The following is a 22,964-nucleotide window of genomic DNA, read 5'->3' on the forward strand; positions in this document are numbered from 1 at the left end:
TTTGTTTGGGTCCTTTTCTCTACATATATTAACAAATATTACTTTATTTAAGTTACTGTCAATAATTAGTAGTATGTGCTAGCGCTACAAGTCTATATTATAACTCGAGAGATGGTTTCCATTCCAATATTGAACTTTTGTGTGTACTTGAAAAGTGAGAAAAATATATAGCAATGATTAGAAACAAATAAATCCAACATAATTTTCACAACGTAAAAAAGAGTGAAAAATGGTGGTAAACTAATTGGTAAAGTATGATTAGGAAAAGAATATAATGATGGTTAAAAGGAATATAAATGTACGTGGGAGGATTGCACGCGAGATGGGGCCCACGGGAGTAAGCCAGCTCAGCACACGCACGTCCATGCAGGCGTGGAATTTGATGGCCCCCCGCCGCTATTTTTTTATATTTTCTGCATGACTTCTTTTTCCCATTTTTTTTCCTTTTTTTTTCCTCTCTAACTTCATTTATATTACTACCAGAAATACAATTGTCATCCTTGGTTTTCTATACTACTCCCTCTTTTTAAAGTTTTAATTGTATTTGCTCGTGGAGGGTATTACGTAATTTCCAACAACAAAACCTTCATAAATTCTGAAAACCCTATTATGGGCCAAAAAAGATAAGTACTATAATCTAATTGATTTCTTAAATTCGTTCCACCAATTAATATGTGCAAAATATAATGGCGAATTTATTATCTATCAATAGTGAAAATATCTCTTTGGGGTCAAAATCAGTCAAGGACAAAGCATGATGAAACGAAATTCATCCAACCCACGTCTCGTTAATCAATGAGCAATAAATATAGGCTACATGCTTTTTTAAGTCTTTTTAAATTAGAATATTTTCAGGGGATTTAATTTTATATCTTCAGTTGATAATATAACACAGATACTTATGCAAGAAAGAAAGCTTATCCGCTTTGTATTTAAATTACTTTGCTTTTAGTTGGACAAAGTTGTACATGACTTGATTTTGTAAGCGTTTCGGTCCATTAAGATACAAAGTCAAGAATTTATATCTGTAACTTTCACATATTAATAAATACTAACACTTTTAATCGATAAACATCTCACAGCTATCGCATTCTTGAATTATACAATTTGATTGAGGAATAAGAAATTACACATGGCAATTCATGTGATAATTATACAATTTCATACCTATCAGATTCTTGAATTATAGTACTAGCTGTTTATCTCCTGGGTTGAAACTCATAAATTTTGAAATAGTTGCATATATATATATATTGTATGGGGACCCACATAAGATTTGATGAATTGGTGGTATGGCAAAAGAAATCCCCGTGGTTGACGAAACAAGAATAAACACGCAATGATATTGCAAACATGTAATTATGACATTGCAACCTAAAAATAAATTGGGAGTTGACGTTGCACATATACAGAAATTCTGACCAATATACTCTCAATCTATCCAAAAAAAATGTTTGGATGTCTTGTGGCATAGATTTCTTAAGACAAAACTGAAAACTGACACTGAATTTATTTCTAAATTTCCATATGCATATATTTAAAGAAAAATAAGAAAAAAAAAAGTACTAGTATAAATATGTTCAATAACTAGGAGAATTTTTTTAAAAGTAAAAATAGACAAGCAAATTAAATTAACATTTAGTAAAGTCATGTTGATGAAATCAATATAATAAATCCTTGTCACTTCTTGAATAGACAAATTCCTGGTTGATCAATGCCTTTTGTCCGTTATTTAAAAAAATGGACCAGTTCCAAATTCAAATTATTCCACGCCTCACCTTTTCGGGACCATTATGCCCTCAATTAGCATGAATACACATAGGTTCTTTTGCATGGGAAATTTTTTTCAACAGAAATATAAAATGCGAAAAAAATGATTTCCCTACTCAATATTTAATTAGACTATAGTTTTATCTGAGTTAGTAAGTAGGCATACATCAATTGCGTTAAGTTTTATGATTATTTGTTTATTTAACTAAGAAAAACTGTGCTAATGTGCTATCCTCTTTCGATGTACTAGTAATATAGAGTAACTATAGAGTCACATCGAGTTACGGAATTAAATGATTTTAACATTAGTTGAAAAAATTGAAATGGGAGAAGAAATGAGTGGGTTGTGGTAATGATGGAAGGTGGGGTTCTCTATGAGTAAACGAGAGAAGGGAAAAAGGGATTAAAAAGAGAGGAATATTTGGGGGTTTGTGACATGCAAATATAAATGCATTCACCTTTGTTACCCTACACTGCTTACTTGATTAATTAATTAATTACTACTATTGTTTATAGTTTCACTTTCGCATCACTCACAATATTATTATCAATACTATATAAAACCCCACCTCTCTATTCCAAATGCATGTCCCATTTCAGTTTCAGTGTTTCAAAGCGTGCCTGCTCTTTCTGCAATTAATAACCCCAACCCAACGAATTTGTCTTGCCGATTATACACTTAGATTTATTATATAATATATGTATGTGTGTGTGTGTGTGTGTGTGTTAAGTAAAATGTGACAGTAGGGGAAAAAATATGCAATTTGGCTTTAGTGATTAGTTGTTTGATATTCTTCAGATATGATTATACATTAACCCAGTTTAAATTAACTGATCTGACCTAAATCAGTATTAGGGTTTTTTAAGTTCAACTGCCAGCATGAAATGCGTATTAAACAATTTTGTAACAAAGAAAACTCATTTATTCATAAATGTTTACTAAAAGTGATAGTATATTAGTTTTAGGTCAAAAGACATAGATTTTGAAAACTCAATGTTACTTTTCATCAAAATATGCCAACAACTAGTTTATGAAAAAAAAAAATACTAATATCTAAGATCCTTTAAATTTTACCTTTAAAGCGAAGTTGGTCAAAATATTACTCGAAAAATTATATCTATCTCGAAATGCATATAAAGAAAAACACGAAGGAAAGTGATTGAAATAGAAACCATTTCCAAAAATTGAAATGACAATAGAGGTAATAATGAATTATAGAGTAAGGATTGAATAAGTGAGAGGGGGCCACTAGGCATAAATGTTAAGGGGTCTATTTTTCCAAAGTGTAAAGAAAAATAAAATAAAAGTGGTAGATTGCTTGGACGTGAGAGCTAATTTTTCCTTCATCAGAAGCCAACATGCAATGCAAAAGTGCATCCCAAAAAAAGGGGGAGACTTATGCTAAAGTGTAAACACACATACACACTCTCTCTTCACTTTTTCTTTTTTGGAGAATTAATGATTTGTATGCAATATAAGTATATATGTAGAGAAACCCACGACACTAATTCTCCAACCACACCACAAAAAGCTTCTCCATTTGTGGATATTTATGTAGTACTATATCACATTTTAATTTCACATATATGTATACCTACATTCTTATTGTACAGAAGATCGGTTGCATCAAAAATACATGGAGTAGTTGTTTCTCTGTTTTTATTTATTTCGTATACATACACTTTCAATCTTTTATTCAAATACACAAACTTCACATTTAATTTGATGAAATTTTATCACAATCGAGCCAAACCAAAGGTAATGTAGCAACTGAAAGTGCCATGAATACTTAAATTTCTACTGTATTAATTAAATGTTAACAAATTGTAAATTGACTTAAAATACAGAATTTTTTGTCCTTTAGTTTTAGGGACGAACTTAACCACATTTATGTCACATTTACTTTGTTTTAAAAATTGTTAAACTGTGAGAAGATTGCGACAAAAATAAATTTATCTATTTGGATTAAAAAAAATTGATAAGTTATTTCTGTGCAAAGATTTGTATATGTAATATTGCCTATATACAGTACCTGATCTTAAACATGGTTATTCAAGTATTCATATCCAGTCGATATCAGAAACGGTACTAAAAAAATCATGAGTATATATATGTAGAATTTAGATAATCATCAAAGCATAATTTGGATGAGGTGTGGCAAAAAAATCCCTATCAACTTTCTCTTCTAGTACAAGAATAGTTGTAGTCTGCATCACAAGATTTATTGAAACAAGTCTGCATAAAGAATGTTTCAGATTGATCTGCACGAACCACTGTATTGGTCGGAATGGAAGGAATATTTTTATGACAACCTTCGACAAATAGCATATTTTTACATTTAATTTCAATATTTTTGTGTGGGTCATTGTGTCAATAGTAGTAGTATAACATATTCAAAGTTTCAACCCACTCTGGTTGAATGATAATTTAATTCTAGGATTTCGATAATGAACATATAGGTTAGGGTAGGGTTAACTTAAATTGTTATTTTCAGTGGTAAACTATTGAACTAGATTGTTGCATTTACAGTTACAATTAATTATATTTTGAAATTAAATTTAATGAAATTTTCGCTCATTGAATTTGAACTCTGATGTTTCCTTTTTTTTTAAGCAAAGAAATGACATTCACCATATTGATCTCAAAAATACATCCGCCATTTTATCTTTCCGAGCAAATGACTGAAAATGGTTCTTCATTTTCACAAAAAAAAAAAGAAGAGTTTTTATAGATCCCCTCAGAACCAAAAATAATATGATTACGCAAGGAGAACAAAATTAAGTAAATTGGTGGTGCTTTTAGTTAGATGGAGTCAACATTATAATCTAGCTAATCACAAATATATGCTGATTCACTTCTCGATTTTTTTTATAAAACATTTCCTTTATTTTCGCGAAAGTAGATCAACGAATTTATCACTAGCTATATCCAAATTGACTCGATCCAAGCTTAAGAGTGTAAGTTGAATGATAAATAACTTGTAACTACTGTATAATTGACTACTCGTACTTATTAATTTGTCAGCAATCATGCTTAAATAATGTTGGAAAACCTAGAAATTCTTAAGAAATCAGTACCTTTGTCTGATTGAACCTAATAAACAAACAGATTGTGATGTTCGAGTTAAAAAAAAATTATGTAGTTATAATGTTGGATGAAGTGATGATTCACATGCAGAGACTGTCACAGCATTAATTAGGGCACATGCAACATGCATATTATTTTACTTTCTTATTACAACTACACATTTCTGCTAAACTTTGCTAAAGCATTTCTGTTAAACTTTAAGTCTAGTGTTTATTATATACTCTCCATTTCATTGCCTGACTTTTCTGGAACATGAGAATTTTAGTCTTTACACTATATATGGTCAAATTGACAATTAATGTATCCTTTTCTAAGGGGATATCTTACATAAACAACTTTGTTTAGCAATTTGTTTATTAGTTCAATCACTATAATTGTTTGGATCTCTAACCTTTTGATGATTTTATTCCTTCTAAAAGAAAATTAAATTAAAGAAAATAAAAAGAATGGAAGTAAATAGTAAAGGCATGATGAATGAATGCATAACGAGAGCTCGAGTTTTTTTTTTTTTTTTTTTTTTTTTTTTGGGATCGCACTAGCCTTGTTAATAGGTAGTAACATAATATTGGGGGATGGAATGAAGGATGATGATGGCAGTCATGATGCCATGATGATTCATGAAGCACACACAAAAGCAGCAGCCCTTTTTACCCTCAACTATGCAAATGAGAAGTGGGAACCACAAATTAATTCTCATCCAATTATATATGGAGTATTAACATGCATATATTATGAATAAAGAAGAGAAAACATGATAAATAAATGGGCGGCCCCTCTCTTAGAGAGTTGAATAAAATGTGGGCATACAAATTGAGAATGATGAGAAGGAATAATGTGGTGTTGTATGAAAGAATAGGGAAAGCATCCCATGCAAATGCATTATGATTACGTGTATTACCCAATCGTACGTACTCTCTCTCTCGAGTTTGCGTCTTCTTATGTGGATCATCATCATCATCATCAATTCATCATCAATGCTTTGATTTTTCCGTTGCTCCACTCTAAAGATTAAAATTTTCAACTCTTTAATCAATAGTTTATCATGATTCGATCATTTCGAGTTTTACTTGTATAAATATATGTCTCTTTGGTTGGGATCTCTTATAAAAACTGCACAATTTCTTCAACATCTTCTAGTAATTAATAATAATTATTTATGTATGAGACGACTTCTTCAATAAATTAAAGCCGACTCAAGATTATGAGATTGTTTAGTAATACTAACATTTCAAATAAATTAAAACTCATTAATTTATGCACCCAAATATGTTAACTTTGGTTCTCTATTGTAATAAGAGATGATAGGATTACTGTTTATACGACACGTTATATATGGAGTATTAATTACTCCTACTTATTTACTCGAATGTGATGAGTTATTGTAGGCATATATAGTATTAAATTAATACTCTTGTATTAGTAGCAGCATATTATAATAATGTCTATACCACATTCAAAATTTCTACTATACTACAGACGTAAAATATTACTACTTAATATATTATATACAATAAATAAGATTTAAATATTTGTAGATGCAGTTCGAATAAAAAAAAGAATTACTCTCGAAAAACTTAAAATTAATCTCAAAACAAAAAATAAGATTAAATTAAAGACACTCAGTAGGCATGTGGCACACCTACCACATGATAGTTTGGAGTTCTTAAGGGCATCCTCTACTCATACATCTCTTCGTACTTCTATTCATGCCACAACTTAATTCTGTTGTTATATTTATAATGATCATCCACTTTGTAAAATTAAATTAAATAGCACTATAAATAACAAAATTAGTCCATTAATATTCGTAAAAATCGTGTTATGATCGCACTTTACTGTGAATAACGATAACTGGGAAATTGTGACAAAGGGAATGGAATAAGAAGATGAGGATCATAAAGGAGAAGAGAATCAGAAGTCCAACCATCATAAGTTCTTATTAGTGTTTTGTAGGCCACGACATCAGCATAAAACTGGTTTCTATCAGATTTTATGTTGTTGCTGTTGTCATCAATTAGTTTCTACTTCTGTCACTTATATTGATAGGATACTAATTAAGAGGGGAAAAATAAAATAATACTCCATCAATTGTTGTGGTAGAAATATATGTCCAACAAGCCCTTAAGTCGGCCATTCCATGCACTCTCATCACTAAATCAAGCAAGCTCATGCTTCATTTTTCCAATTAAATGCTGCTTTTCATCATACCAAATGCTTCCTCTTTTTAACAACAACCATCAAAACTTTTTCTACCTTACAATTGGAAAACCCTTTATTTCAAAGCTGCCTCCTTTCATCATTGTTTACTACACATCACCAATTAATTTGCCCTGCGATATATTTATGGATTAAATATAACCTTTTCAATTTCCACATTAGACTTTATTTGTAGTCTTCTATTTGGGCTCCTTGCTATATATACCAGTACCACACAATTACTATAAAACATAAGCGCTATAAAAAAAATTGCATGGCATATGATAACATATTTCAGGTGTGAATTTATGAAGGCAAATGTAATATAAATACTATAAGAATTTTGTTATATTTACAAGTACAGTAAAGGCAAAGCTCCTAGTTGTTTTTTGCAAATTAACAATTCAAAAGCATGGCCCTCCAGGCTATACATATCTCTCTTCAAAATTATACTACTACATGTTCCCAGGTCACAGTTGCCGTTGCATCGAAAGAGAAATAAAATAAAATAAAAAATAATTTAGAGAAAAAAGAAGAGAGGAGCTTGGTTGATCAGACCACTTTTAATGGGATGATATCAGCTTTTCTGAGGGAGATGCAGCCTAACACGCCCCCTGCCCCCCTCTATTATTTTTTATCCATACGTTACATACTAATTATTCTCCTTCACCAATTTTATAAACACTAATTTTCAAGTTATAAGATCCTAAAAGATTCCACTTTTAACTAATGTGGAGGATGCTTAAAAATGACAAATATTTTATGAAAGTTTAAATTAATAGTTTTGTACTAAGAATAAATTGAGGGAAATTAATTAAGGGAATAATGGAAATGGGAATTGGGGGACAAATGAGAGTCAACTGTAGAGAAAGTTGGGAGGGTGGGGGGCACATGCCTGTTAAACGGAATGTCTGAACAAGACCACGTCCTCTCTTCAATTCTTGGCTTTTCAGAAAACACAATCATGCATGCCTAAACCCCTCTTCTCCATTTCTTTTTTTCTTTTTTCTTTCTTATTATGCTCTCATTATTTCTTAATTAATCTCCCCTACGCCCTATGCCCCTATCCCAACATTAATTATATATACTTTTAATTCCCCCTTCAAATCAGAATTTTCTAGCTCTCCGATTTGTCTCTACTATACTTACCCTTCTCCTTGCCTATGTTCATCCAACAAATAGTTTTTCTATGATTTATTACACCCAAAACGAAACTGTTTACATATATAATACTCACACTACATATGTGATTGATATATGGAAATATTGTAACATAATTTGGAAACTCTGCCTACCGATATAGCTATATAGGCCATGTCCATGAACCCCCTAGCTAAAAACAAAAAAAAATGTATACATTCTGATGCATGTACGGTGTAACTACTTCATAATTCATATAGAGTTCATCATTCCCTAATTAAATTTTACTAGTATTCTACAATTGGAATTTGATATTTAATTATAACGGATGCACCATAGTGTATCTCATTTAACAAAACACACATAATCATCAGTAACCCAAGAAATTTAGGGAAGGTATAGCTAGAGGGTAATAAAGTGAGGCAAATACAATTATACAATTAAGACACGTGAGATAAAGAAACCACCGCATACGAATATGATGATATTGATATGTGACAAAAATGAAATCATATACTCATAATGTAATTTCTACTTTTGCTACTATACTATACATATGCGTATATAATCACACCACATTATCAAATACGTGCAACATCCTAATGGTTGAAAATTTAATAAATTTCCATTGTATGTTAGCTATTCGAGGTTACCGTGAATGTTGTGAGCATGCCAAGTGCTAACCTCATTTTAGATGGAAATTAAGAGAGGGGTAAAATCTCAAAAGTTAAGGTACATATCAATTTAAAAACCACCCAATCATCTTTTCAATCGAGCTACTCATAAGTAACAAAGTTGTGAAATAAAAAAATAAAACTAATTAATCTGAATAGGAGGAGGCGTGGAAATGAGTGAAAATGTCATAATGGCAAGTATATAGGAGTATAATAAAGCTACCATGTCATTGACTTGGCAACTGCATTCTCCTTTTATGTTTTCCTTTTGATTATGCACCTTGAGTGCAAAATCTAGTGATTTATAGCGTTAATTAACTTGTTCTTGTAGTTAACTATATACAGGTATTATTACTAAAGATGCAGACTTTTCACCTTTAACCTGTTTACAAATAGATTAACATTGCTTTTTTCTGGTAGCTAAGTGGTGGTGATTGAATTAAAAAGTGAACAGAAAAGATAACTAAATTAACTATAATCGGATATAAAGCGTTGATTGGAGTTAATTAATCTAGGTTATACAATTGATTAATAAAGAGAAATTAATGGTGTTTAGCATTTCCAGGTAAAAGAAAAAAGATGGGTTAATTCCTTTCCTAGTATCCAATGCCCCAAAAGAAGCTAAAAAGGACCTTTTTGTGATATCTGAAAAAGAGAGTTACTTGTATTGTAATTTTTCATTCTTGGAACATGCCCTAAAGTTGTTAGCTTGGAAAACCTCCATTACAAAACAAGTTGGAACGTGTATTTTTTTCTTATTAATAAAGTCAAAAAATTAATATATAGCTAATTACTGTTGGCCCTATAATATACATACACATCACTTGACATTATATATAGCATGTAACTGACTAAGCACCATCTCTCTACCAGCCCCAGCCCCCCCACAAGCTTCCAAACAAAGAGAATTAATGGAAAGTGAGATTTGAAAGTTTTATTCTCTTATTTCCACCATACATATATACACACACACACACACACACAACAAAATTAATACTAGTACTTATCTGGTAAATGGATATGAGTTGCATCTGGTTTGATTCATGTTCATGGCAGCAGCAATAGATCTCTCTCCCAGCCTAAAAACCCTCATTCATGGAGATCGCTTGTGATCGGGCTGGGGTTTCGAGATGACCATGTTTTCGGCTGAGAAGCGGAGATTTTGCAGCGGCGAGGGTTATGGTTTCTTAAGCGTAGGATCGGATCTAGTTGGTGGAATGACGGAGGAAAAGGGAGATTCTCATGTTAAGGAAGGCGGCGAATCGAGCTCCAAAGACGAGGAGTGGCTGCAGCTCAGCATCGGCGGTGGCGGTGCCCAGGATGCTGGAAAGAAGAATAGGCCGCCGGTGGAGTTGGAGTTGTTGCCTCATTCGCAAATTAGGCCGGAGACGTATCGCGCTCCGGCCGGGTTTAGCCCCTCTTTTATATCGCATCAGCACGAGATTAACTGGGCGTTTAGGCCTATTCCGATTGCTAGTCCTTCGCCATCGCCATCGCCCTCTTATTTTGTGAGGCCGGCGTTCCAGCTGTACGAGCCGGATTTCAGAGTGGTGCAGCCCCCGAGGAGGCCGCATTCTGGAGTCTGGTTTATGCTCCAAGCATCGCATAATCAGTAAGTAGTTGTTCAATTGTTAGAATAAAAGTGTAATCGAACTAATCATCACCATTTTTTGTTGATGAGTTTTGATTTCTGGTGTCCCTACTTTGGACACCATCATGTGTAATGGGCTGTTTCTCACCATCTCAGGGAAAGAGAGCCATTTCTTCCCCAGATATCCAAGAGCTACTTGAGAATCAAGTAATTCTCTTTCTCTTCTGTTTACTCATTTAATTACTTTTTAAATTAATAATGATTCAATCTTTTGTTTGTGTGTTTAGGGATGGGAGGATGACGATTCGACTGGTGATAAAATACCTTGTTAACAAGCTTAGCTTGGAAGATGAATCAGAGGTAATTAAACTCAGCTTCTTCTTTAATTAATTGCCTACTACTTGATTAGTATGTTAGATGTGATTCGGTAATATGGAATAGGAGGAGAAATGGTTGGTGTGTGTGAGATGATGTAAACAGGAGAACCATAGTGGGTTAGTTCTTAATCTCAAGGGAAAATTTGAGGGATAACATCATAAGTAGGTATGGTGTATGTGTCTTAGGTCTGTTTCTGTTGATATTAGCTTAATCCCATAATTAGTGGATACTTAATTGCTTGCTTGATCAGTCGCTAATATGTGATTTAGAGAGTTAGTTATGATCCAAGTAAAGGATATGAGATTTAGGGTTGAAGTGACGAAATGTTGAAGGAAAACTACTTGTCACCTTATAAGCAATTCCCATAGCTATTTGCTTCTCTACTTCATTTTGTTTTCAGGAAAGTGACGCCTCCATCGATTATCCTTCCCTCAATCCACTCATCATCATCATCATATATTACACCTTACTATATTTATACATAAGCTAAGTGCCCTATTTTATAAGCTTTTTTCAACTTTGTAACCTTAAAATTTGTCCATATATATTTATTATATATAGGCATTATTAAAGAGGAGAAAGCCTACTTTTTATTTTTCTACTAAGGAATTATACACCCGAATTTGATGGTTTAAATAATAGGTTCAAATATAATGGAAAATGATATTAAGTGTTAATTTGTGTAAGCCATTCAAAAATATAACAAACCAACAAAAGAAAGTTAGCCCTTCGTTCTAATTATAATTTCATTGCATCCTTAAGATTTTTGTAGTTTAATTCTTATTCCGTTTTAGGTGCTACGGTTAGTTATAGTATTAATCTGTAGATTTGATTGTGTTTATGGATTTATGAATAGGCTTAACAGCCTAGGATTAAGGTTTTTTATTCAAAGCTCATAAGCCATTATTGCAAAAGATTTATCAAAAACTAAACAGGATGTATTTTTTCTGTGATTAGTTTTATGACAAAGGTGATTAAATATCCAGTCATTATAAAGAGCATAAGGAGATTGAGTTGTAGTTGAAAGAATATGGGTATACAGTATTTTTTAGGATTAAGTATCATGCATAAAAATATTACTAAAAGTATTCTTCCGAATAAGTAGTTGTAGAATATTTGTTATGTTATCTGGAGGTGTTCTTAAGATAAAATTAATCAAAGTATATTATGAATTTCGACGTGATGACTAATGATAGTTTTTAATAGGGAGTTTCTATAGGAAGACGTGTTTTAGAGAGTTTAAAGATATGATATTCCGTAATCGACTATTAATTAATAGCTTCGTCAATAATCAAGGTAGCTACTTCAATTTGTTGGATAATTTAATGAGTTAGGTCGTTAACAATTTGGATAGAATATTCTTATAGTATTATTTATATGACATATTGATTAAATTTATACATGCGTGTTACAAATGACCCAGTCGTTGTAGACCGTTCAATTTTGGATATTTAGAAGTAGTATGTATATCAGTATTAGATACTCCATATGCAAGCAAATATAATGGAAATTCTAGATTTATTGTTTTATACTAATATACTAGTGCAGAATATGAATTATTGAGATTAAGAACATATTTCCATAAAGGCTAAAATTCGTCATAAAGTTGAGGAAGTAGGTTGGTTTCATTCTATATAGGTAAAAAATTCAAGTCTGGAATTAAAGAATATTATTTTGGTGAAGGTAAACTCGATCGATAAAATGATACGTGGCTCCAAATATTATCATGGTCTAGATACTAGTAGTATTAAATTATATTATAAGTGTATCGCAGGATAGCTAGCTGCATGCTCTATTTTAATGCTGATATAAAATATTTCAATCTCTTTGAAAATTAAAGTGTAAATATTATGTGTGCTTCTGGCGTGTAAATCTTTATTTATTTTATTTAATAAAAAATTGATGTCAATGCCATATATTATAGAGTATAATCAACTGAAATAATACTTCAATCCATTTTCCTTGTTTAATTATTGAAATCGTCATTAAGTCTGAATATTAATCTGCCTCCCTAAACTGAAATTAGCCTAACCTGCCTACCACAATTCCCATTTCCCAACATAGTACAACTGCAAACATTCCGAATACAATTTCCTCATAATTAATGCAAGTATTCAAAGTTCTACTAGTATAATTTTTTAATTTAGTATTGATTAATTTATAATTATGTCAACCCTTTATGATTAGGATGCGTATATAACCCTCCTTTGATTGCACATCAGACTTCATATCATAAAGTAAGGTATTGAAAACATCTTATTATAACATAATCTATAATCTACACAGCTATTTGTACAACCAACAGAATTCTAATGTAATCTTTTTCAATAAAATATATGTTAGGTAGAATTATACGTGCCGCTCTTGTATATACATTTATTAGTAATTAGTATTATTAAATACGATTTTGATACGTTGAGAATGTATGACACTCAACATTCTCCTGTACATATCATGCATGTTTTCCTAAGTCAACCTTTCCTTTCCCCTTAAAAAAAAAAAAAAACCTTTCCTTTCCCCTTAACCATTTTTTTCTCTAATTTTGATTAGTTAGTATAGTTCTATTTCGGAGGTGACATAGTTAATTAGTTTTTATTTTTTAAGTCATACTACTATTTAGCCAAATGGTTAGCATGGATGGTTAGGGCGGTCTTGATTATAAATAATATGACCTAAAATAGAATAATAAATTATGCCCGTTTTGGCCCTGAATTTCAAAAACTTTTTTAGACACGGCATGCAACTTAGTGGCCAATCATTAAGATTATAAGTGGGTAGGGATAATAAAATATCTGCTAATTAAAGTTTGGAATCTGCATGAAAATCAAGTATAATTAGGGCATTTCTCTCTCTCGTACTTAAATGGGGAAATCTTGGACTGATTTGGTATGATGAAATCAATTTACTTTTAAGCTGAAGATCTTGGTTTTCATACCATATGAATATGAGCGCATTAAATAGTTTATATCTCGTAATAATGATTAATTATTACTTAGAATACGTGACAACAAACATTGATGTTAATGATAGAGGGGGAAAAATCTTGTAAAGAGATCTCATTGGATCCATTCAATATATATACTAGAATATGATTAGATAAATATATTATTGGTCTTATCCTTTTGTCCTCATGTTATTATAACCCTATAATTCTAGGGAGGTTTTTAATAGTAGAAAACGAAAATAGCTAGGTTTCTGATATTGTTTTAGGATTAGGATAATCATTAATCACTTTAAGCTACGTGTTATTCATATATCATAAATATATAGCAAGAAAGGAAAACATTTAAATTTGATTGAAATAGTGAAAAATCACACGTGGAGCATGTCGTTCTCAAGAGTAATATGGTTTGATTTCATCATGCTTGCGTTGGTTTCAACCCAGCCCATTGTAGGGCCTTGATTGTCTTAAGTGCTGCACTTACATCATAATACAAGGTGATAAATAAATGATAAACACCATCATCATATACGTACTATATAGTATGTATATAATGTATCCTATTTATTCCCATTTCCCAGCAGCTATTTATAAAGAAGTATATGTACTACTATATCATACACTTAATTAAGTAGTGGAAAAAATTATTTTCTGTATTTTGTTACCCTTTTGTGGAAATGCAGGATTGAAATAGAGTTGAAAGGGGGTAATTGATAGCTGTGGGCTTTTGAGACATTGATTTGTATGGTTTTTATTTGCTTCAATATTTACGTAGGATTATTTATGTGCCAATAAAAAGTAGACTTTAATGTGAGCGTGAAGAGAGAAGAGAATTCTAGAGAGAGAGAGAGAGAGAGAAGTGAATGGATGTTTTACGTTGGAGGAAAGCAATGCATGATAGATAATGCACAGCAGAATGATTTGGTGTTGTTGACAAGAAACGAACAAGAAAGCGTGATGAGGATTGACGTGACCAGATATTCAAATTCAATTTACACACATACTTATATGTGTGAGAGAGAGGGAATGGAATGTTCATTTAACCAATAAAAAGTACTACTCCACTTGCAAAGAATGTCTGGAGGGAATGTCTTAGATAATTATATTCCCTATTACTACTAGTTATACATAAATAGTTTTGGCACGTCACGAATATACATAACGTTTATTTTTAGGGACTTAGCCAGCTAGAGTCTTGGATCTTCATTAATTGGTATGGAAATTGAAGCCTATATACATTTAGGTTTATGTGGGCCCGGGTATATCCCTAATATGTACATAAATATTAATTACTTTATACATAATCTACTATTTATATAGGTTTTGTAAGTGAAGAAAGCAACGTGAAGGGGACTTGCATGAAAGATATGCTATAAGATTATAGTATTAATTTTAGAATGCAAACCTATCAATTACAAGTTAGGTAAACTATATAAAAAGGGAATATATAAATATAAAAAGTGCCGATTACTCGCCGTACTCTCAGGATCCGTCAACTTTTTTATTTAATAGTATAAAATTATTGTTGTTGTAGTTATTCTTCTTCTTATCATTTCATATTATATGTTGTTATAATTATTATATTGTTCGGTGGCCGATATTTGTGCATCTTTTTACAATGTACAAATAATACTAGTAACAAATGTGGTATAGTATATTATAAAATATTGTAGAGATAGATAGTATTCCAACATCAAATAGAATGAAGTCTAAAGGTATAATGATTTAGGCGTAGGAGCAAAGTCTGAATGGGTCCCCTGTAAAATGATTAAAGTGTAGATAAATTTAGTGATGGTGGAAATTTTGCATTGGGGCGGCATAGCTCTCAGTATTGGGTAGGTTTTATGTCTAAATTATATCATAATTAATACATCTTGTCGATAACATTATTAAATTAGATGTGTGATTATCGCTTCTTCAACAATATACTACCAATCAATCAATTAATTAAAATGCAATACGTGCGTCCAACATAAATTAATCAAAGGGTTTACTTTATTGATAGAGAAAGATATATTTTGATGTGATCGGTTTCTTTGGCAAAGAGAATTTGGAAGATGCCTATTCGTTATGACCATAGCATGACTCGATCGATAGTATAATCTATAGTTAGATTGAATGTAGGAATTAGCTTATTTGAAAGATCAATAGTTACATGAAAATATATTAGATGTGATTTTGACTCATTGATTTGATTAAATTTAACCTTTTCTAAAATTCTTGCTATGATTAACCCTCTTCATATAAAAAACATACATGTATCATTGTTTCTTTATCAATCACTCCAAATATAACGTTTATTTTGGGTGAACTTCTCTCCCACCTACTTCCAAATTTCCAATGCATTAACAGCTATTTCTGATGACATAGACGTGCATGGGACAAATTTGCATCATATGAGAATTGACATGTGTGTAGTCACCATGACTATATGTGTATGCATGATAACACTAATAATAACGAATGATGAAATAATTATGTGTAATAAAAAATGGAATGATTTGGTTAATTTGTGTTTGGTTGGATGTATTTTGCAGATAGAGATAAAATGCAAAGGACAAAGGCTTCTACCTTTGTTGACACTGCAGTATGTAAGAGATAACATTTGGAGTAGTTCAAGGGATTTCATCACTTTGCTTCCCAATTCCTCAACTACTCATCACATAATGGTGCTTCACTATGCTAGAACCCATCCCTCTAATTAAATATTTCGGCCCGACCCTACCCAACCCGATCCAACAGGACTCCGGCTATCGATTTTAACTTTAAATTATCAATTCAAGTACGTTTTATATCTTTTCGTTGCTCGTTATCTTTTGATTTCGGTTTCAATACTTCTAGGTAGTGGTTTGTATTTTTTCTTTTTCAATTCTTCTTTTTTTTCCCTCTCTTTAAATTATTAATTTCTCTTGCAATACAATACTAATGAAGAGTAGGTTGAAGAAGTAATTAGCCCCATCCATGTAAAAGGTGTTGGGCCGTCGTGACTTGGCGTAACTTATGTTGGCTTTGGGGCTTTCATTAAATCTCTTAGCCAATTTGATTAGAGATTTGTGTGTTTCATTAATTGGACTAATGTAAGATGTAACTTCTTATCTTTATTCTAGTTCTTCCTTAATTCCAGTGCGCGTGTGTGTGTGTGTGTGATTTTCTAGTTTAAGAGGCTCCCTATATATACTTGACCCAAAAATGTTTGATTTCATGATTTTATTTGGGCCAATTTTGAGCCCAATAAAAAGATTGCACCTTTTAATTAAAACGCGACCTCTCGGATCTGGATCATTAATCTACTCCACTTTACTTACGTATAAATTAGTAAATCTACTTGGTCATTTGTTGACTTCAGTTACATCAGTGACTTACGACGATCTTTTATTTTTAAATATTTTCAAAATATTTTCAAACCAATTATATGTATTTATTAATAATTGAAAGATGTTGATTCAAATAAAACTACGTCTGAGAGAGAAAAAAAAGAACACCACCTATCACTACGTAGGAAAATATTTAAATAAATGATATTACTGTAAGTTTTATGTCTCACATATGTGACATGTGATAGAATCCTAAATAGAATTGGATTTTGATATAATACATTAACTTGGTACAAGACACATTTTACCCTAATTAATTAGCTATCAATTAGCTATTAATATATAATTGGAATGTGATGTTTCCCTAAATTATCATAATTAAATTAGCCATAATATATTTCTCTAAATTAGTCATAAAGATTGACTAAATATATGTTCCTATCAAGTAAGGAAAAGGAGAATATATAATTATAAGTATATATTTGCGTCCTTGATTGTAGTCATTAAGTGGAAGTAATATTTCATTCCTTTGATTATTAAGTAAAGAAAATAGATGCATATATATTTATAGCTTAATTGGTTTTGATATTTACTGACTAAGAAATCAAATTATTGTCATCAATTATTTCATTTGATTTTGGTATTACTTGGTCAAAAAGAAACGTCCTAATTAAATATCCACTTTGATGGAAAAGGGCTTTAATGTTTTATAATTAGGTTTGTCCTCTCTCTGCCTATAAATATTGGTGATCCCATCAAATCACACACATTAAGAGAACACATAAACGAGGGAAAGAGAGAGAAACAAATCCTTGGAGTTGGAGTTGCGCTACTACACCAAAGAAAGTCCGAGGAAGTTCTCTCTGTCTTCCCCAATCGCTTCCGCTATGGATCGCCAAGGTATATTTCGATCCTGTTATGTTTATGGTTTTACGTGAAATATATGATGTTCGAAGATCTTGCTTTATTTATATTCAATTATGTGATCTTGAATATATGATGATAAATAATGTCAAGCATGTGGTATCAGAGCATGGTTGAGAACTCATGTATTTTTGTATTATTGAAAACTATACTTTTTGAATTTATTTTTGATAAATTGCTATGATTGATCCGATTATTGTTAAAACATGTTCAAGCATATTATGACTTCAAATTTAGTAAATTGTGTATTACGTATTTGTGAATTCAATATATGCATATTACTAGTTGAAGTTTTATGATTTGATTCGACGATTCTTTATAGAAAATTGTTTCTGTATGAATATTTAATTTGATTCACATAACTTGGTTATGAATTTTTACATTAAGCGTGTGTATGTTTTTTAATGATCTCAAATTCTCCTCATGAATCCGACAGATTGTTATACACTAGGTTTTATGTCAAATTTAATGATGCCATAAATTTGAAATATATTGTTTCCATAATTGATTCTATTTATGTATATGAAATTGATTTGGGTATTTTGATTGTGTACATGTTGTGTGTAAATTGAGTTTGAATATATGTATTGGAATTAAATATTTCATGATTATGAATCTACCGAGACGGTGGAATAAATGATTACATAATTCAATTCATGTTTCAATACGTACCTTGATTATATTATGTTTATTTTGTCATCACCAAAGTGAGGCAAAATAAGTAGAGTTTATAATCAAATTCGTACGAAAATCTGTTTGAGCAAATTAATCACTAAAAGTTTTTTATTATATTATGTTTATTTTGCGATCACCAAAGTGAGGTAAAATAATAAAAGTTTATAATCAAATTAAATGAAAATCTGCTTAAACAATACATTGTTGATTATATTATGTTTATTTTGCAATTACCAAAGTGCGGTAAAATAAGAAGAGTTTATAATCAAGTTGATATGAAAATCCATTTATGCAATTAATCATCATGCTTGTTGTGGTTATTCATTATCTAAATAGTTTGTTTGTCATAAAAGGTCTAGATTCCCAAAGGAAATAGTCTTTGCGACGTAATGAACACTAATGGAGTTAATAATATAAATTGGCGTCGATTACCCAAAGGTAACGCCAATTTATTATTACTCAATTATTGAACTAAGATATGGATATTAAAAGCATGATTTTTATTATTGTATGAAGACTACCCAAGTTTTCATAATTGCATCACAATATGGGTTTTCAAATTAATGTTCGTGTTATTATTCAAAGCTTTTATATGTGAGCATTCATCCCTTAATTGCTCCTATAATGTAAAAACATATTTTTTTTCTACTAGTATGTTTACCTCAAACGTTCTCCAACTTAATGGATCTAACTTCTCTGAATGGAAAGAGAAACTTAAGTTCACTCTTGGAGAAATGGACTTGGACCTAACATTTTTTGAATGATAAGCCAATGATCTTATGATCAAAGTAGATGGTTGATTGCCCATAATGCTTGGGAAAAATCTAACAGGACCAAGTTTACAGTTCATTAGAATATTCGTTGTAGATAAAGTCTCTCAACGACTGATGTTGCAAAAGAATGTTTGCATAATGTTGAGGATCGGTTCACAACTTCATATAAGTCTATTGCAGGAAAACTTATGAAGGATCTCATGAGCATGCAATATGATGGTTCTCGGACTATGTACTTGCATGTGATGGAAATAAATAACATCTCTTCTAAGCTGGAAAAGTTAGGATTATAGGTGGATAAGGATTTCATTGTTCAATTCATCCTAACTTCCTTATATCCTCAGACCATTCCAAATTGATTCACTATAAAAGATTAGTGGACTCGTAAAGAATTGGGAAACGTATTGGTCTAGGAGGAGCATAAGATGAAGAAGTATGGAATGGGTGCATCATCTCATGCCTATATTGCAACCGAAGGAGTGTCTAAAGGATAATATTCATTCGAATTTATCATTCTTATGGTATAAAGGAACTGGATCATATTTCTAGTGAAAGAATTAAGAGGCTTATAAAGGATAATATTCATTCGAATTTAGACTTTACAAGCATTACCGTTTGTGTGGATTGTACTAAATGTAAACAAACCAAACACACTACTAAAAATGCCACAAGAAGCAATGAGCTCCTTAAAATTATACATACAGATATTTGCGGACCTTTTGATGTCTCGACTTTTGGTGAAGAAAAATATTTTATCACATTTATTGACTATTTTTTCGCGTTATGGATTTATTTATTGCAAGAAAAATCTCAGGCACAGTTGAACATTTTATGACTGAGGTTGAAAGGCAATTAAATAGAAAGGTGAATATTATTCAATCTAGAGGTGGTGAATTTTATGGTCGTACCACTAAAGTAAGTCAATTACATGGACCTTTTGCCAAATACTTAGAAAAGCATGGCATTTGTGCTTAATACACTATGCCAAGTACGTCTCAGCATAATGATGTTGCTGAGAGACGAAACCGAACTCTCATGGAAATGGTTAGAAGTATGTTAATTCTACCTTACCCATATCGTTGTGAATTTATGCTCTTAGAATGGCTATTTATGTATTAAACCGAGTTTCTATTAAGGCTGTTCCAAAGACCCCTTATGAACTTTGGACACGTAGAAAAACCTAGTTGCAGCACTTTCATGTTTGGGGCTGTCCAGCAGAAACTAGAGTATACTCTTCGCAAGAAAAGAAATTGGACTTTAGATTGTTAGTAGTTACATTATGGGTTACCCAGTAAAGTCCAAAGGGTATAGTTTTTACCGTCCTAATCATAGCATGAAAAATTGTTGAAACTGGAAATTCAAGATTAATTCTTTAAGAATGATGAGATTAGTGGGAGTTTTAAAACTCATAATGCGGTCATCAGTGAGATAAGGGTAGATTTCCCTCTTCTCCCTTTTCCTTAAGAGTTAAGTGTGCTAAATATTGTTTAACAATCTAACAATATTGAACATTTGAATGACCAACCACTTAATGGTGATGTCGAAGTCATTGAACATAGGTGTGGAAGAAGCATCTACAGAAGTGCCATTAAGGCGTTCTCAACGAGAACGAAGGCCGGCCATTTCTGATGACTGGTATATCTCTAAAAATCTGAATGTGGCATAGAGACACATAATAGTCCAGATTCACATTCACTAGCCATTAAGCATAATAATTCTAATAAATGGATTGATGTCATGATAGAAGAGTTAAAATCTATGGATTATGATAAAGTCTGGAACCTTGTCGAATTACCTGATAGACACAAATGTATTGGGTGTAAATGGGTCATCAAGACCAAATTCAACATAAATGGTTTAGTCAAATGATTTAAAGCCAGACATGTTTCCAAAGGTTATACTCAGAAAGATAACGTTGATTATAGAGAGACTTTCTCTAATGTATCAAAGAAGGACTCACTTAGAATCATTTTGGCACTTGTAGCCCATTTTGACTTGGAGCTGCATCAAATGGATATGAAAATAGCTTTTCTAAATGATGATTTGAAAGAAGAAGTCTACATGAAACAACCTGAAGACTTCATTAAGAAATGGAATGAAAATTTAGTCTGCAAACTTAAGAAATCAATTTATGGACTGAAATAGGCTCAATGGTATTTTAAATTCCATGGCGCTAGAACTACTTTTGGTTTTAAAGAAAACACCGTTGATCGGTGCATATACCTTAAGATTAGTGGGAGCAAGTTCATATTTTTGGTTCTGTTTGTTGATAATATATTGCTTGCTAGTAGTGACATTGAATTACTACATGACACTAAAATTATCTCTCTAAAAAATTCCAACATAAAAGATATGTGTGAGATGTCCTACGTCATATGATAGAAATATCTTGTGATCAATCACGTGGACTTTTGGATTGTCTCATAAAAGCTACATAGATCGAATCTTTTAGAGAGATATGGCATGAGTGCATGTTCTCCAAGTGTTGTTCCAATTCATAAAGGTGACAAATTCAGTTTGATTGATTGTCCAAAAACTGAATTAGAACATAACTAAATTAGTAAATCTACTTGGTCATTTGTTGACTTCAGTTACATCAGTGACTTACGACAATCTTTTATTTTCAAATATTTTCAAACCAATTATATGTACTTATTAATAATTGAAAGATGTTGATTCAAATAAAACTACGTCTGAGAGAGAAAAAAAGAACACCACCTATCACTACGTAGGAAAATATTTAAATAAATGATATTACTGTAAGTTTTATGTCTCACATATGTGACATGTGATAGAATCCTAAATAGAATTGGATTTTGATATAATACATTAACTTGGTATAAGACACATTTTACCCTAATTAATTAGCTATCAATTAGCTATTAATATATAATTGGAATGTGATGTTTCCCTAAATTATCATAATTAAATTAACCATAATATATTTCTCTAAATTAGTCATAAAGATTGACTAAATATATGTTCCTATCAAGTAAGGAAAAGGAGAATATATAATTATAAGTATATATGTGCGTCCTTGATTGTAGTCATTAAGTGGAAGTAATATTTCATTCCTTTGATTATTAAGTAAAGAAAATAGATGCATATATATTTATAGTTTAATTGGTTTTGATATATTACTGACTAAGAAATCAAATTATTGTCATCAATTATTTCATTTGATTTTGGTATTACTTGGTCAAAAAGAAACGTCCTAATTAAATATCCACTTTGATGGAAAAGGGCTTTAATGTTTTATAATTAGGTTTGTCCTCTCTCTGCCTATAAATACAAGTGTGGTGATCCCATCAAATCACACACATTAAGAGAACACATAAACGAGGGAAAGAGAGAGAAACAAATCCTTGGAGTTGGAGCTGCGCTACTACACCAAAGAAAGTCCGAGGAAGTTCTCTCCGTCTTCCCCAATCGCTTCCGCCTCTCCGTCTTCCCCAATCGCTTCCGCTATGGATCGCCAAGGTATATTTCGATCCTGTTAT

The 22,964-nt window shown here is 31.5% G+C and overlaps 1 protein-coding gene across 2 annotated transcripts; it reads left to right on the forward strand.

Annotated features, from left to right (window-relative positions):
* The first annotated feature begins 9,684 nt into the window (after positions 1-9,684).
* LOC125204770 (uncharacterized) lies at positions 9,685-16,901 on the forward strand. 2 transcript variants are annotated; one of them, XM_048103499.2, is made up of 5 exons: positions 9,685-9,786; positions 9,928-10,480; positions 10,616-10,666; positions 10,747-10,819; positions 16,316-16,901. In XM_048103499.2, exons 2-5 carry the CDS (start codon positions 9,999-10,001, stop codon positions 16,481-16,483), a joined length of 774 nt encoding a protein of 257 aa, XP_047959456.1. In that variant the 5' UTR covers positions 9,685-9,786; positions 9,928-9,998; the 3' UTR covers positions 16,484-16,901. The 2 variants fall into 2 exon arrangements, with proteins under 2 accessions (XP_047959456.1, XP_047959455.1); XM_048103498.2 differs by having other exon boundaries at positions 9,720-10,480.
* Positions 16,902-22,964: the final 6,063 nt, after the last annotated feature.

This window comes from Salvia hispanica, chromosome 6 (genome assembly GCF_029641045.1).
Source record: "Salvia hispanica isolate PSC_SH4W2 chromosome 6, Shi_PSC_v1, whole genome shotgun sequence".
Lineage (NCBI taxonomy): Eukaryota > Viridiplantae > Streptophyta > Magnoliopsida > Lamiales > Lamiaceae > Salvia > Salvia hispanica.